Source organism: Oryctolagus cuniculus, chromosome 1 (assembly GCF_051225735.1).
Source record: "Oryctolagus cuniculus isolate XC-2025 breed Fujian yellow rabbit chromosome 1, ASM5122573v1, whole genome shotgun sequence".
NCBI classification, from domain to species: domain Eukaryota; kingdom Metazoa; phylum Chordata; class Mammalia; order Lagomorpha; family Leporidae; genus Oryctolagus; species Oryctolagus cuniculus.
Window position 1 is genome coordinate 191101831 of NC_142867.1, and position 16094 is coordinate 191117924.

The 16094-nt window shown below is 42.5% G+C and overlaps 1 protein-coding gene across 6 annotated transcripts in view; it reads right to left on the reverse strand.

Annotated features, from left to right (window-relative positions):
* C9orf72 (C9orf72-SMCR8 complex subunit) overlaps window positions 1-14649 on the reverse strand; it is a 35113-nt gene extending 20464 nt beyond the window's left edge. For 2 of the 6 annotated variants that reach the window (XM_070053187.1, XM_002708042.5), the window contains exons 1-3: window positions 14298-14399; window positions 6817-7304; window positions 5020-5079 (exon numbers count right to left, since the gene is read on the reverse strand). In XM_070053187.1, coding sequence (XP_069909288.1) covers window positions 5020-5079; window positions 6817-7260 — 504 coding nt within the window. In that variant the 5' untranslated portion in view covers window positions 7261-7304; window positions 14298-14399. Of the gene's footprint in view, window positions 1-5019; window positions 5080-6816; window positions 7305-14297; window positions 14400-14424 lie in introns of those variants that run through there. The other 4 variants (XM_008250343.5, XM_008250224.4, XM_008250289.4 and 1 more) reach the window with 4 other exon arrangements.
* Between the last annotated feature and the right edge of the window lie 1445 nt (window positions 14650-16094).

Sequence of the window (16094 nt, forward strand, 5' to 3'; positions counted from 1 at the left end):
AATGAAGTAAATAAAATCACACAGTATGAGAGGAAGGAGGTAATAAATAATTTAACATGAAAGCAAACAATAACACTTTGATGGGACTACTTGGTAACTTGTTCAAACACAGGCCCAAATACGTCTACTACTCTAAAATATGGACTTATATGCTATTTAAAGGTAGTTTCCATTTTTCTACAAATAATTTTCTTTAGTGAGCATGGAATCATCAGTTTATCATTTACTTCTACATGGAATAATTAAATCACCAAGCCAAATTTAGAAGGCATCTGCTTTGAAATTTATCTGAGCTATAAAAATTCTTGTTAATTAAAGGTCATCTAGATTCCATATTTAAAGATAAGAAAAGCCAAGCAAAAAGACTTTGAAATCCTTACCAAATAACTCAGTAGTAAGGTCTGAATCAATACTTAACCTCCAGGTACAACAGTTACAATAGAATTACAATTTATACAAACACAAATCAAAATCATTACATATATTAAGATTCAATAAAATACAGAAAGTTTTGTTTAAAATTCTTTCAGGATAATATCACTATTTATTACATCTTAAATATTTAATTTTGAAATTTGTATTTTCTAGAATCAAATTTACACCACAAAGGTAAAATGTCTCAAATACAGGTGATCCCTCACTATTCACTAAGACCCAAACCTCCAACAGTTTATGAGCAGCCTGAATATGTAAACCATTAGAGATGTACATGAAATTGTTTAATGTTTATCAATTTTCAGCTACATGATTTTAAAAATCATGTGTTATATACAATACATTAAATAAAGGGTTTTTCCACAGTAATATTTCTTTTTTAAAAAAATATTTATTATTTTACAGGTAGAATTACAGACAGTGAGAGGGAGACAGAGAGAAAGGTCTTCTTTCCGTTGGTTCACTCCTCAAATGGCCGCTACAGCCGGCGCTGTGCTGATCCGAAGCCAGGAGCCAGGTGCCTCTTCCTGGTCTCCCTTGTGGGTGCAGGGGCCCAAACACTTGGGCCATCCTCCACTGCCCTTCCGGGCCACAGCAGAGAGCTAGACTGGAAGAGGAGCAACCGGGACTAGAATCCGGCGCCCATATGGGATGCCGGCACTGCAGGCGGAGGATTAACCAAGTGAGCCACGGCACTGGCCCCCACACTAATATTTCATAAAATGATCTTTAAAAACTTGTTTACTTATTTGAAAGGCAGAGAGACAGAGCCAGACAGATATCTTTCCATCCAATGGTTTACTCTCCAAATGCCCACAACAGCAGCAGATGCGTCAGAGCTGTAACTCAATCCAGGGCTCCCATGTGAATGGCAGGTACCCAAGTACTAGGAACATCACCTGCTGCCTCCTGGGGTGTGCATTAGCAAGAAGCTGGATGGGAAGTGAAAGTGGGACTCAAAGGCGGCATTCTGATATGGGATGCAGGCTCCCAAGGGTCACCGTAACCACTGCATCAAATGCTCACCTCTCATGAAATGATTTTCAGCTCTTCCCATTAATCTTCAAATAAGAACCTCTGTCATGGCTGGGCCCATTTTTAATTGACCTAATCCAGCTTTTTCAGAGCCCCTTATATAAGTGACTTAACAATTTAAATGTGGTATTATCTCTGGAAATTTCATTCTAAGCCATAAGCCTATTTGTATAATATGGACAGTGCTATTAATTTAAAATATCCTGTAGTAATCTCCACAACTAATCACATTCATTGTTTTTGCTTAATCTTTAGAATGCTGCTTATAATTAGTACATGTCATCCAATAAGAGCAACAATTGAATCTGTGTCAAATTTGCTTCCTTGTAAAGTGATAATAACAAATAACAGTAATCAGCATCAAAACTCAGCACAGACTGAAGGTGTTTCAGACTAATGTGTTATCCTGAAGTAGTATAATTGTTCAAAATAAAGTTAATAAAAGCACAGAATGTGAAATTTCCAAGGATTCAATTATAATGCAACTCCTTTTCAGAAGGGATAATTTTGGGAAAACATCTCCCTCTAGGTTTAGGCACAAATGGAATTTCATAGATGGTACCTCAGACATTTTCATCATTGGCCAATGGAGATCTTCATTGCAGTTCATGAAAAATATCCTGGGGCAGGTACTGTGACCCAACAGGCTAAGTGGCCACTTTTAACGCCAGCATGTCCTATTAAAGTACCAGTTTGAGTCCCAACTCTTCTACTTCTGATCAGCTTCCTACTAATGAACCTGGGAACACAGTGGAAGATGGTGGTCCCAGGCCCTCAATTTGGGAGACCAGGATGGAGTTTCTGGCTCCTGGTTTCAGCATTGCCTAGACCTGGCTGTTGCAGCCATTTGGGCAGTGAAACAGCAAATGGAGTAAATCTTGTGTGTGTATGTGTGTGTGTGTCTCTCTCTCTGTGGCTCTGCCCTTCAAGTAAATCAATCAATAAATAACTCTTTAAAACTTAACATCCTACAAGACTGAGCACAAAAGATGGCCTAGAAGAAACCCCTTTAAGTTCCTTTTCCTCTTTGTACTTCAACTCAAACGTCTCAGGAAGATAATGCTTCCCCTTTAAAAACTCCAGTTTGTCCCAAATATGTTTTCTTCCTAACATAATACAGAGTAAGACAATATTTCCAAAACCTCCTAAAAACAACAACAACAAAAAAAAAAAAACAAAAGTTTACCTTAGTGGTTAACTTAGTAGGCACAGGTTTCTGGTTTGATAAAACAAGATCCCAGTAAAAGGAAAATTCTATTTGGCCCTAAAAGTCCTTATTTTTTTTAAAAGGTTTTATTTATTTATTTGAGAGGTAGAGTTACAGGCAGTGAGAGGGAGAGACAGAGAGAAAGGTTTTCCTTCCGTTGGTTCACTCCCCAAATCGCCACAACTGCCAGAGCTGCACCGATCCGAAGCCAGAAGCCAGAAGCTTTTTCTTGGTCTCCCATGCAGGTGCAGGGGCCCAAGCACTTGGACCATCTTCTACTGCTTTCCCAGGCCACAGCAGAGAGCTGGATCAGAAAAGGAGCAGCCGGGACTAGAACCCGGAGCCCATATGGGATGCCGGCGCCACAGGCGGAGGATTAACCTACTGAGCCACGGCACCAGCCCCCCCTAAAAGTTCAGGTCTCCCATGTGGGAGTAGAGACTCAAGCACTTGGGCCATCTTCTGCTGCTTTCCCAGGCACATTAGCAGGGAGCTGGATTGGAAGTGGAGTAGCTGCAACTTGAACTAGCACTCCTATGGGATACTGGTATCGGAGGCCCTAGAAACTAGTTTTCTTTTTCTTTTTTTTTTTTTTTTAAAGATTTATTTATTTACTTGAAAGTCAAAGTTAAAGAGAGGCAGAGGCAGAGAGACAGAGCAAGAGCTAGAGAGAAAGTCTTTCATCAGCTGGTTCACTCCTCAAATGGCTACAATGGCCGGAGCTGAGGCAATCCGAAGCCAGGAGCCAGGAGCTTCTTCCAGGTCTCCCACGCAAGTGCAAGGGCCTGAAGACTTGAGCCATCTTCTGCTGCTTTCCCAGGCCATAGCAGAGAGCTGCATCAGAAATGGAGCAGCTGGGATGTGAACCGGCACCCACATGGGATGCTAGCACTGCAGGCAGCAGGTTTACCCACTTCCATAGCACTGGCCCCGGAAACTAGTTTTCAGGATTATCATTCTGTCTCAGTCATATTCAGGCAAGCCAGAGCCAAGGCAACTCAGCCATGTGCACAAGACTGGAGTTTTACAAGAAGGAGCAACAGAGGCTGGCGTGTGGTGTAGTGGGTAAAGCTGCTGCCTGCAGTGTCAGCATCCCATATGGGTGCTGGTTTGAGTCCTGGCTGCTCCACTTCCAATCCAGCTCTCTATTAGGGCCTGGGAATGCAATAGAAGATGGTGAGAGACCTGGAAGAAGCTCCTGGCTCCTGGCTTCAGATCAGCCCAGCTCTGGCCGTTGTGGCCATCTGGGGAGTAAGCCAGTGATGAAAGACCTCTCTGTCTCTCTCTGCCTCTGCCTCTCTGTAACTCTGCCTTTCAAATAATTAATAAATAAACCTTAAAAAAAAAAAGGTGGCATGCCAGTGACAAGGGGATAAAAGTAAAATCTATTTATCCACTGGAGAGTCTCCTTCAGAGACCCTCTTTCTCTGTCTTTCACAGCCACAGGATAAAACTGGCATTTTTTTTAGAGTTGGTGTTACTGGAAGCCTGAACAGTAAGAAGCTAAGGACACCATTAACAAATTTTAATACTAAAGCAGATATATCATGGGACAAAAAGGAAATTGACTAAGTTTTAAAGATATAACATAGCATTTTATTTAATTTTATTTATTTTTAAAGGATTATTTATTTATTTGAAAGGCAGAGTGACAGAGGAGAAAAGAAGAGACAGAAAGAGATCTTTCATCAGTTGGTTTACTCCCTAAATGGCTGCAACAGCCAGGGTTGGTCCAGGCTGAAGCCAGGAGCACAGAACACTATATGGGTATCCCCATATAGCAGGTGCCCAAGTACTTGGGCCATCTTCCGCTGCTTTCCCAGGCCCACTGGCAGGAAGCTGGACTAGAAGCAGAGCAGCTGGAACTCAAATAGGTGTTCCAATATGGAAGTCCACATCACTAGCAACAACTTAACACATACCAAAATGCTGGCCCCACAATTTATTTTAAAGAAATATTGTGTTTAGAGCTGTGCCTGTACCTTGTGACAGACACCTTAGGGGTACTCTACAGCTGCTTCTGTGGAAATGTTTTAGGAGCAATACCTTAATGAAAACTGCATATATAATTTATTTTTACTATTAACAAAAAAGGAGCAAAATATTCATTTATAGATGTAATTATTATATTCCTTTATTTATTTTTTGTAACTCCTCAGATGAAATACCTGCAAAGTTTCAACCAACTTATTTTACATATGTCCACAAAGTCTCTGCTGGTTTTCGGGTTCAGTCTGTCAAGATAGTTTGTCTTCAAGGCTGTCACAAGAGTGGTTATCAGCCTTACACAGAATATGTCAGTGGGAATAATGGTATTTGAATGTACACAATATGCACTTTACCTGATCTTCCATTCTCTCTGTGCCTTCTAGAACAATCTTCTGGACATTTTCTTGTCTTTCCTGAGCAAAGGAAAATATATTTTAAAAACATACCACAATATTTTGATTCTTGCCTATTTTTCATTGTGCATATTTTCTTGTATAATTTAATTAACATGAAAAATATTTTCTACTTTAGGGGAAGGAGGCAAGAAATTAACCCAGCAAACCATCCTCTCACAGACAACATAAAACTAAAGCATTCTTTGTTCTGCAGTGAAAAAATAAGGATAAATTAGCAGAAACCAGCCAATGTTACATTTGCAGTCTCAAAAAGGAAAATATAATAACTTGAATTTTCATATTAGATAAGATCAAGTTGAACTGGAGGAAAACAGAGCTTCCTGATTGTAACTGCTTTTCATATACATGAGAAATAAGGAGGGAAAGCTGTAAACATAGCAAAAAACTATTCTTTTAGAGGCTGGCATTGTGGCATAGTGGGGAAAACCACTTCATGTGACAATGGCATCCCATAAGGGTGTTAGTTTGTGTCTTCGCTACTCTACTTCCAATCCAGCACTCTGCTAATAGCCTGGGAAAAGCAGTGGAAGATGGCCCAACTACTTGTGCCCCTCCCATCCATATGAGACCAGCTCCTGGCTTTGTCCTGGCCCAGTGCTGGCTGTTGTGGCCATCTGGGGAGTGAACCAGAGATGGAAGAACTCTCTCTCTCCTTCTCCCTCTCCCTCTCCTTCCCTCCCTCCTTCCCTCCTTTTTTGTAACTCTTTCAAAATAATAAATCTATATAAAAAAAACCCTATTCTTTTAAAAGGTATTAGTTTTCTTTACAATTGGGTAAAAATCCTATAAAATTAATAAAATTAATAATGCTGTAATACACTCCCAGGTTAGTACCAAACTGGAAGAGTAGGAAAGAGAATTAAATTTGTTCTTTAGAGCCGGCGCCGCAGCTCACTTGGCTAATCCTCTGCCTGCTGCACCAGGTTCTAGTCCCGGTTGGGGGCGCCGGATTCTGTCCTGGTTGCTCCTCTTTCAAGCCAGCTCTCTGCTGTGGCCCGGGAAGACAGTGGAGGATGGCCCAAGTGCTTGGGCCCTGCACCCGCATGGGAGACCAGGAGGAAGCACCTGGCTCCTGGCTTCGGATCAGCGCAGCACACCGGCCGTAGAGGCCATTTGGGGGTGAACCAACGGAAGGAAGACCTTTCTCTCTCTCTCACTGTCTAACTCTGTCTGTCAAAAAAAAAAAAAATTGTTCTTTAGATATGACAAAAATATACTGAAAGTTTAATGTGCAAAATTAAAAACAATATCTCTTGGAAATCATTCATTCGGTTGATTTCCTGATTTTACAAATTTGGAGACTTGGCAAAAAAGTTAAATAGACCAAAGACTACATAGCCAAGAGCATATGGAACAATTGTTTTGAACCACTATACTTACACACAGTAGTAAGTGAAATACAGGATTATGCAACAAAAGGAAAAAAAAACAGTTTTAGGAAAAAAAGTTTTAAGAGTCAAAGACTCCAAAGACAAATCCTGAATCTAGAAGCTTAATTTCTCCAAGGTTTAGCTTTTCATCTGTAACATGGCACTACCATCTCCTACCTCCCACAGTTACAACGAACAACATACATACCAAATCTTATCTGTATCTAACCGGACAGATGCGAAATAAGTAAGCTATCATTTGACACTAATTGTGCACAATTTCTAAAACTTGCATATAAATATATGAGAAAATAAACTTTCTGTAGCTAGGTTAGCACGATTAATAAGCTCAAAACCCACTCACCTTGTGCATCCATATCCTTCCTTTCCGGATAATATGTGTTAATCTATCAACACATACTCTGTGAAGTGGGAGGTAGAAACTAAGTTCCGTCTGTGGAAGTATAATTGATAGTCCGTAAGTACTCCGATCGCCATTCCAGTTTCCATCGAAGATCAATGAAACAATAATTACTCCTTTTTCAGATAAGACAAAAAACTTTACATCTATAGCCCCACTCTCTGCATTTCGAAGGATTTCTCCATTTAGGGTGTGGTTAGCAAGAAAAGTTATTTCTCCATCGCTGAGTAGGACCTGTTCTGTCTTTGGAGCCCAAATGTGCCTTACTCTAGGACCAAGAATATTGTCCCAGTAAGCAAAAGTAGCTGCTAACAAAGGCGATTCACCACTTAAAGCAATTTCTGTCTTGGCAACAGCTGGAGATGGTGGTGGGCAGAGAGTCGACATTACTGCATCCCAACTGTCACATTATCCAAATGCTCCAGAGACATCTAAACAATCACATACAAACCAACCATTAGGTTCAGCAATTTTAAAGATACCCCAAAAGCAAAACCCCAAATGACTGACCCAAATGTTATGTACTAAAGTTCACAACACTGACCCTTACTCTTCCCAAATATCCAGTCTATGTAATTCGTATGATTAGGTATTTGGTCTCCAATAAACCACAAATAAAGAGGAGCAAAACAGGAAAAAGTAGGCTGAATTAGAGACCATGACACTTCTTGTGGGTTGAATTGTTTTCCAAAAACATTGTTTAAATTCTAAGCCCTGGTATATGCAAACTTATTTGGAAATAGGTGTAATCAAGTTAAGATGGAGTCATGCTAGATTTGGGTGGGTCCTAACCCATGCTCAGTGTGCTTATAAGGAGGGAAGGAGGGAGAGAGACAGAGAGAGATTTGGAGACATATAGACACAATGAGAAGACATTGATGTGAAGACAGAAAGCAGTAATTGGAATGATGCAACTACAAGCCAAGGAATGTCCAGGATTGCTGGTAACCACTGGAAGCTAGAAGCAGCACTGCAGCCTTCCGAAGACTATGCTCCTACCAACACCTTGATTTTGAACTTCCAGCTGCTAGAACTGTAAGAGCTATTGTTTTAAACCCTCAGTTTGTGGTACTTTGTTACAGAAATCCTAGAGAAGCAATGCAATACCTGACAGCAGAAATATCTGAAAGTTACTAAAAGAATAAAAAAGTTAAAAAAAAAGAGAGATATAAAAATCCCCAAAATAGCAGTCTAGACACACAACAAAAAGTAAGAGTTTTTATACTCAATGAACTCTCTTGGTACCAGAGTACTACTGTTTAAAATAACACTGAAACATCAAGACAAAGACAAATACATTTAATAGGTTAGTCAAGAAACCAGCATAGAATTTTATCATTGTAAAGAGCCTTCTATACTAAATGGCTAAAATAAATAAGCTTCAGCTATTTAGAACAGGTAGTGAACAAAAGGGAGTAAATAAAAGGGTGGGGCGGGCTCTGTTCAAACCTTCTAATATACTGAGAAAACAGACATAGACACAGGAGCCAAGAAGCTCAGTCAATCTAGAACCTAGGGTTATTCTTCCCCTGTACCCTCACGTTGCACATCCTAATCTACACAAATAGATTACTCCAAAAGGGTACATTATATGTGATATTAGTATAATACTAATCATTTCTGCAAATACTATAACTGAAGACTTGCAATCAAAGACTAAAAAATGAAAAAAAGTGGCAATTTCATTTAAGTGTCTAAAGTTGTGGAATCCAGTTATCACAATAGTAACGGACAGCAGCTAATAGGTGGGCTATGACCCACTATCTTTACCTGTATGAGTTCTTTGGAAGGTAATGATTCAAAATTATGGCAAAGTAAATCATTTTACTTAAAGAATTTTATTTACATCTTGTCAAGAGAAGCCAACATCTCATAAAACGCAGTGAATTCTATTTTCTGGGCACAAGATGAGAACTTTTATTATAAGATAAACAGGGATACAAATCATGTAACTCTTAAGTTATGTGCAGAAATAGTTTTAACACAAAGACAATTTTTACATGTATATTTTTAATTTCAGAAACTGATTTAGGTAAAATTGACTTTCTTATATATCAATTTGATAGTCTTAAAAGACTTCACTGGATATAAGCTTTATAGCTTATGTAAAATATTCACTGTTTTGGGTACAATTTAAACAGTCAGTTTACAATGATGGAATACAGGACTGTAACACGAATAGAACCTGTAATGACACTATTGCTGTCACCATTAAACAGCAAATGGGAGGCCACTGTAATGTAGTAAGTAAATACACAATCATAAAATCATATTCTGAACATATTTTTTTTCATTTTTTGCAGCATACCACAATTCAAATATTTCATCATTCTAATGTAAATAAAAGCAATTTCTAAAACAAAATTGAGCCCTAGAATAAAATTTGACTGAATTATGGGAAGTCTTTTTACCTATGAAAATTAAACTATCATAGACCAGTAATTATATTCAGTCTCACCCTTAGCATAATTAGAAAGAAAATGGAAGGACAGGGATAATGTTGAATTGTTTCCCTTTAAATTCAGCCCAGTGATTAGTGTTGTGGTGCAACAGGTTCGGCCACTGCATCCCCTATCAAAGTGCTGGTTTGAGTCCTGGCTCCTCTGCTTCCCATCCAGCTCCCTGCTGCTTGTGACTCAGTGTTAGGTTACTCCTGATCTTTTGGTGAGTCAGGAAGGGGATCTTTTGCTTCAGGTGATCCTGGATCAGCCAGCTGTACTGACGTGGATGGCTGGACGTCAGCAGCAGACAGTGTTGACGGTAGAGGAGTCTAAAATAGCTGAAAGTCTTTTGCTAAAACTTCTAGAACAATGCAATTGGCAACTGTTGTCTCTTTTTAATTCACAAAAATATTGTTGCAGAGGTTGTAATCCTTCAGGAAACATAGGGGTGACTTTAGTGTTGTGTGCTACCCGAGGATATTGCATAATTCTATCCTTCTGTGTCTGTGCAGTTAGTAACTTTCAGTGAATCTGAGTACCATTGCTGGTTCTGCTTCATCTCCCTCTTCCTCTCTAAGTTCCTCATTCGGGAACACTTCTCCATGGCCTTCATATGTTCTTCCACTTCTTCATCAAACATGTTAGCAAATCTTCCCCCACCAGCTTATCTGGTAGCCTCTCCAGTAACTTTCACATTTTTCAGTCCGAATCTATTCCTGAATCCATCCCTTATTTCCTCCCAGGAAGTGGCTTGGTGTCATTTGTTTCAGGGGATCCCACGCGTTAAGTCCTTGTATAGACTGAAGGTTTTCTGGCACAACATGCTGTTTTATGTTCAGGTATTCTACCCACAACTTGAATGCTTTTTCCATTTTAACTAAGAACTTAACTCACACTCTGGTGATAACTTTTGCAGTCTGAGGTACAACAGCAAAACTAACACAGATTTCTTCACGATTTCAAGGACAGAAGGTTCATTCTTACTGTAGCTCTCAGTAACCTCAGTATAAGATTTTTTTCCTTCCTTAAATTGAGAACCTTCGCCTACTCACTTACAACTTTCCTCGGGGATGTCCAAAATTGTCAATATCACTTTTCTTGTGACATTGTTAAGTAAAATAAGGGTTATTTGAACACAAGCCCTGCAATATGATAAAAGCTGATCTGATCACCAAGATGGCTTTCAACAACAAATGGGCAGGTAGTGTATACAGCATGGAGACACTGGACGAAGTGATGATTCATGTCCCTGTGGGACAAAGTGAGATGGCTTGCAATTTCATCATCCTACTCAGAATAGTACATAACTTAACGCTTATGAGTTGCTGATCACGAGTTAACTGAAACCTCAGAAAGAGAACCATGGATGTGAAGGATTACTATCATGTGAGAAAAGAAATGTCACGAAGCAGTCTATCTAGGAGAATTGTGAAAATATCACTGACACCTGAAGTCAACATATTCAGTCAGAAAAACCCATACATACACGTGGTTGAAAAAAAAATCAGTTCAAAACCAGCAGTCTTTCATCTACCTATCTTAAGTACATAAAGGCTCCCTACTCCATAGGGTTATGAAACATTAGCCAATCTTTTGAGGGAAGCCAGGATCCAAATTGGGTGAGATGGCAGCTTCCCACGCCTATAAACAAAGCACAGGGTTCATGAGGGTTTACCCAATATGCTTGCTTGCTTGCTTGCTTTCTTTCTTTTTTTTTTTTTTTTTTTTTTTTTGACAGGCAGAGTGGACAGTGAGAGAGACAGAGAGAAAGGTCTTTCTTTTCCATTGGCTCACCCCACAGTGGCCGCTGCGGCCGGCCACTGTGCAGATCTGAAGCCAAGAGCCAGGTGCTTCTCCTGGTCTCCCATGCGGGCGCAGGGCTCAAGAACTTGGGCCATCCTCCACTGCACTCCCGGGGCCACAGCAGAGAGCTGGCCTGGAAGAGGGGCAACTGGGACAGACTCTGGCACCCCGACCGGGACTAGAACCTGGTGTGCCAGTGCCGCAGGCAGAGGATTAGCCTAGTGAGCCGCGGCGCCAGCCCCCAATATGCTTTCTAAATACATTCCCACACATGTAGACATAGTTATATTAATTAGCATGTTAAAATGATTAGCAGGGTGGCAGGCTTGAGATTTATTTATTTATTTATTTATTTATTTTTTACGAAAGCCTTTGCTAAAAAGCAACCCTTCTCTTATTGGGATCCAGAATGCTGGCTGGTTCACCACCAGCGTCCATCAGAATCCAACCAGTGTACGACCCTCACTTCTTGTAAACTACTCTTTCTGTTTATTTTTTCCCAGTCCTAAGCAGAGTCTAGAGTCCTAAACCAGCCCAACTTCCAAAATAGAAGCTGACCAGGACATTTTAAGGACAGTGGACTGCTTGTAACATCAGACTGCTTGCAACACTTTAAGTTTTCAACATCAAGCAAGACAGAGAGACAAAACTCATGATATTACCAGCTGGCCATCTCTTAGAGACCCAAGTTTCTCAGCTAATAGGCAGGCTAACCTATCATTCCTTAGAACTACTTAACACAGAACCCCAGGGCAGGCTTGACTGATAGGGGTCTTCTTGAGTCGTCTTTTTTTAACTATGAAAAAATATTTGGAGTGCCAACAGAAATAAGCAAGTTATTCAGAACTTTTTATTTATTTTTATTTATTTTTTATTTTTTTTTGACAGGCAGAGTGGACAGTGAAAGAGAGAGACAGAGAGAAAGGTCTTCTTTTGCCATTGGTTCACCCTCCAATGGCCACCATGGCCGGCGCGCTGCAGCCGGCGCACTGCACTGATCCGAAGGCAGGAGCCAGGTACTTATCCTGGTCTCCCATGGGGTGCAGGGCCCAAGTACTTGGGCCATCCTCCACTGCACTCCCTGGCCACAGCAGAGACCTGGCCGGGAAGAGGGGCAACCGGGACAGAATCGGGCGCCCCGACCGGGACTAGAACCCGGTGTGCCAGCGCCACAAGGTGGAGGATTAGCCTAGTGAGCTGCCGCGCCAGCCTAAGAACTTTTTAAATCACATGTAATTGTTTCCTGGAGCACCTAAACGCTGGCTTAGTGCACAATTACAGTGTGGTCTGTAATTTCTCTCACTTTTATATCAAATGTATAGAGTACAGTCATCCTGTACATACTCTGTCCAGTTCCCAGCTGACTCACTTTTTTTTCCTGGAGTAGTTAAGGTTTGTCAGAGTTGCCGGTTACAGTGCCGGTATCACATAACACGGTCATACAGTGGTGCCCTCCTTATCTGTTGTTTCATTTTCCACAGTTTCAGTTCCCCACAGTTAACCTTGGTCCAAAAATATTAAATGGAAAATTCTAGAAATAAACATTTGCACGTTTTAAACTGCATCTCTCTGTGTAGTGTGATGAAATCTAGATCCATCCTGCTCCATCACAGCCAACTGTGACTCACCCCACTACCCAGCGTTTCCATGCTGCCTGCGGGTTGGTCACTTAGTAGCCATCTACGCTATCAGGTCTCGGTTGTCAGACTGACCATCAGATCTCAGTGCTGGTACTCAAGTAACCCTTATTTATTTATTTATTTTTTATTTGACAGGTAGAGTTATAGCAGTGAGAGAGAAAGGTCTTCCTTCCATTGGCTCACTCCCCAAATGGCCGCTACAGCCGATGCTGAGCCGATCCGAAGCCAGGAGCCAGGTGCTTCCTCCTGGTCTCCCATGCGGGTGCAGGGCCCAAGCATCAAGTAACCCTTATTTAATAATGGTCCCAAAGTACAAGAATAGTGATGCTGGTAATTTTACTACATTATAGTACAATCATTCTACTAGGTATTAATCTTCTACTGTGATAAAGTTTAATTTATAAATTAGGTAGAAAAAAAATATAGTATATAGCAGAGCTTGGTATTCGCTGTGGTTTCAGGCATCCACAGACAGGGGAATTTAGGAATGTATCTCCCACCCAAGGTAAAAGGGGTCCCACTGTATTTCAAGTATTCTGTGTATTATCAATATCCTTTATACCATAGCCTTCCTTCTTGATGTCTCCAGATGAGGTTAAAAGTTTTTCAAAGTCAGAGAGAGATCGTATCTAGTGGTATTTTCCAGTCATTTTTTTGAACCTTCTTCACAAAGCAAAAGTAACACCAGCCTGTGAACCCTTGCTTTGAAGCAGGTGATGGACGGGAATTTCTCCACCTGCCACCATCAGCGCGCTCCTCTATTAGAGCCCAACAGTCTCCATTGCCCCGGAAAGGGCCATGCCTCACGGGCAAGAGCGTCACCTCCCTCCTTGTCCTGATCACCCAGCCTGGAGGAGTTCGCTTTGGCCGGCCAGACAGACGTGTAATCAGTGCACTTCTTTCTGCAACTGATTGCCACCAGTCAAGTGAAGTGCCTTAAGACAAGATGGTCACTTCCTTCCAGCGAGTCTGTAACCTCAGAGCTGTGAGGCAACCAGGTCACTTCCCACAGAAGGCGAGTACACCCTGTCTAGCACTGCTGCCCACGCCTCAAACACATCTGCACTCCTTACAAACTTCTGCTGCAATTCCGCAGGCGGGCAGTATGCCCACATCGCACCAGCTCCTCGCGGGCACCGACCGCCTCCGGTCCCTACTCCGTGAGGAGCCCGCGCCACCTGCCCTCTGGCTTTTCCCCAGGGCAAGGCCTCCCGGTGCCCGGAGCGCCTTTCAACCGAGCTCGAAGCAGAAGCACTGCTGGCGGGTCCCGGCTAGGTCCCCCGGAGGCAGCCGTCTCGGGGACTGCGGGCAAAGCGCAGGGAGGAGGCCGGAACCCCGACCCTGGACTCTGAGCCGCCGCCGATGCCGGGAAGCCCCGGGACCCGGATGCAGGCAACTCCACCAGTCGCCCGGCTATAAAGCCTGGTGCCCGGTTTCGGTCAGAGGAAAGAGGGGGAAATATAGGACGAGCTGACCCTCCAGGAGAGCCCCCCGCTGCCACCCCGCACAGCGTCCCGGCAACCTGATCCCACCGGCTTACCCAAAGGCACCTCACTCGCCCACTCGCCACCGCTCGCACCTCTGCCACCGCGGCGGGTGCAGGGACCGCAACCGCAGCCCCGCCCCCGGCCACGCCCCTCCCGCTGGCCACGCCCCCGCACACGTACCAAGAGCTCCCCAGTCCGCCTCAAACACTGTGGTCTTTTCTCGCCTTGTTTCCTTCTGGTCTTTTACAGGCTTTCCCTTGTACACTCTCAGCAAATTTTCTCATGTGAAGGGGAGAAAGGGCGGGAAAAAGGAAAATATCCATCACCTAACGCACACTTGGTGCCTCCACAGAAAAGGAACTGGGCAGGACTGATGGCTGACTCGCTGGGCGCCATCTTTGACGTGGGCGGAACCTGTTGCGCTTTGCCTCACCTCCATTTCCTAGCGGGACACCGTAGGTTACATCCGGACGTTTGCAGGTTGCGATGACGTTGACGCACCAGGGCCGTGGAAGGGGGCGTGGCAAGTTTGCCCAACTCTTTGCTGGAGTCGCGCTCTGCAAGGCTGTTGGTTTCGGTGGGCTGTTAATTAACGTAGCCTGTTAATTAATTAACAGTCTGCGGTCCTCGGTGGGAACTCTATTGGGCCACGAGAAACCAAATCAGAACTCGTGGCTGTAAATGGTTGTGCTTGCGCGTAGCAAGTAGTGGAAATTCAACAAGCCTTTATTGAATAAAGGGATTTATTTTTCCTTATGACACGATTAAGTATACTTAAACCACCACAAGCACTGTTAGGTAATTCACCCCCGGCCCCCATTAGTAGTCACCACAGTTTTCTGTTCTTTACACGTAATTTTTAATTAAATTAATTAATTTTTTTGACAGGCAGAGTTAGAGAGAGGTCCTGCTTCCGTTGGTTCACTCCCCTAATGGCCGCTACGGCCGGCCGGCTAGCGCTGCGCCGATCGGAAGCATTTTCTCAAGCATGATTTTCATACTTGTAAACGTTTTTCCTAATTGCACAATGTGAATGACTTTAATCTGAAAAGTATACTTTACCATTTTCTTTAATGTATTTTATGATTTGTTTTTTACCCTTGAGCCTTCTGGTCTGCCAGTGTGTGTATTCCAGTGACTGTGTATTCCAGTGATGAATAGCACTTAACATTTTCCATGGTTAAAAGTAATGAGGCAAGGGGCAGACGCAGGCGTAGAGGGTAAAGGCGCCACCTGCAGTGCAGGCATCCCATATGGGCACCTGTTCGAGTCCTGGCTGCTCCACTTCCGATCCAGCTCTCTGCTGTGGCCTGGGAAAGCAGCAGCAGATGGCCCAAGTTCTTGGGCCCCTGCGCCTGCTTGGGAGACCTGGAAGAAGCTCCAGCTGTTGTGGCCATATGGGGAACGATACCAGTGGATGCAAGACCTCTCTCTCTCTCTCTCTCTCTGCCTCTGCCTCTGCCTCTCTGTACCTCTGCCTTTCAAATAAATAAATCTTTAAAACAAATCATGTGGCACATTTTTATCATTCACAAAGGAAAGAAGAAAGGAATAAATATACAAAATGATGGCTTTAAGTCTACACCCTCTGCAGAAATGAGGTAATTTCAAAGTTCATGGAAGAATAGAATTGAAAGATAATTTGGTTCAAAAGAACTTTTAATTCATGCATAGTTTTTTCGTAAAATGCATTTTCATGAATTGTTTGAAGACGGTTCTCATGCAAAGACTTCAAAATTGTTTGCATCATTTTCCACGAACTTATTAAAGTACCCCTGGCCAAACAGTTACCAATTTGTGAATTTCTTAACACTATATTTGGTACTATCCTTCTCAGTCTACACTAAGAA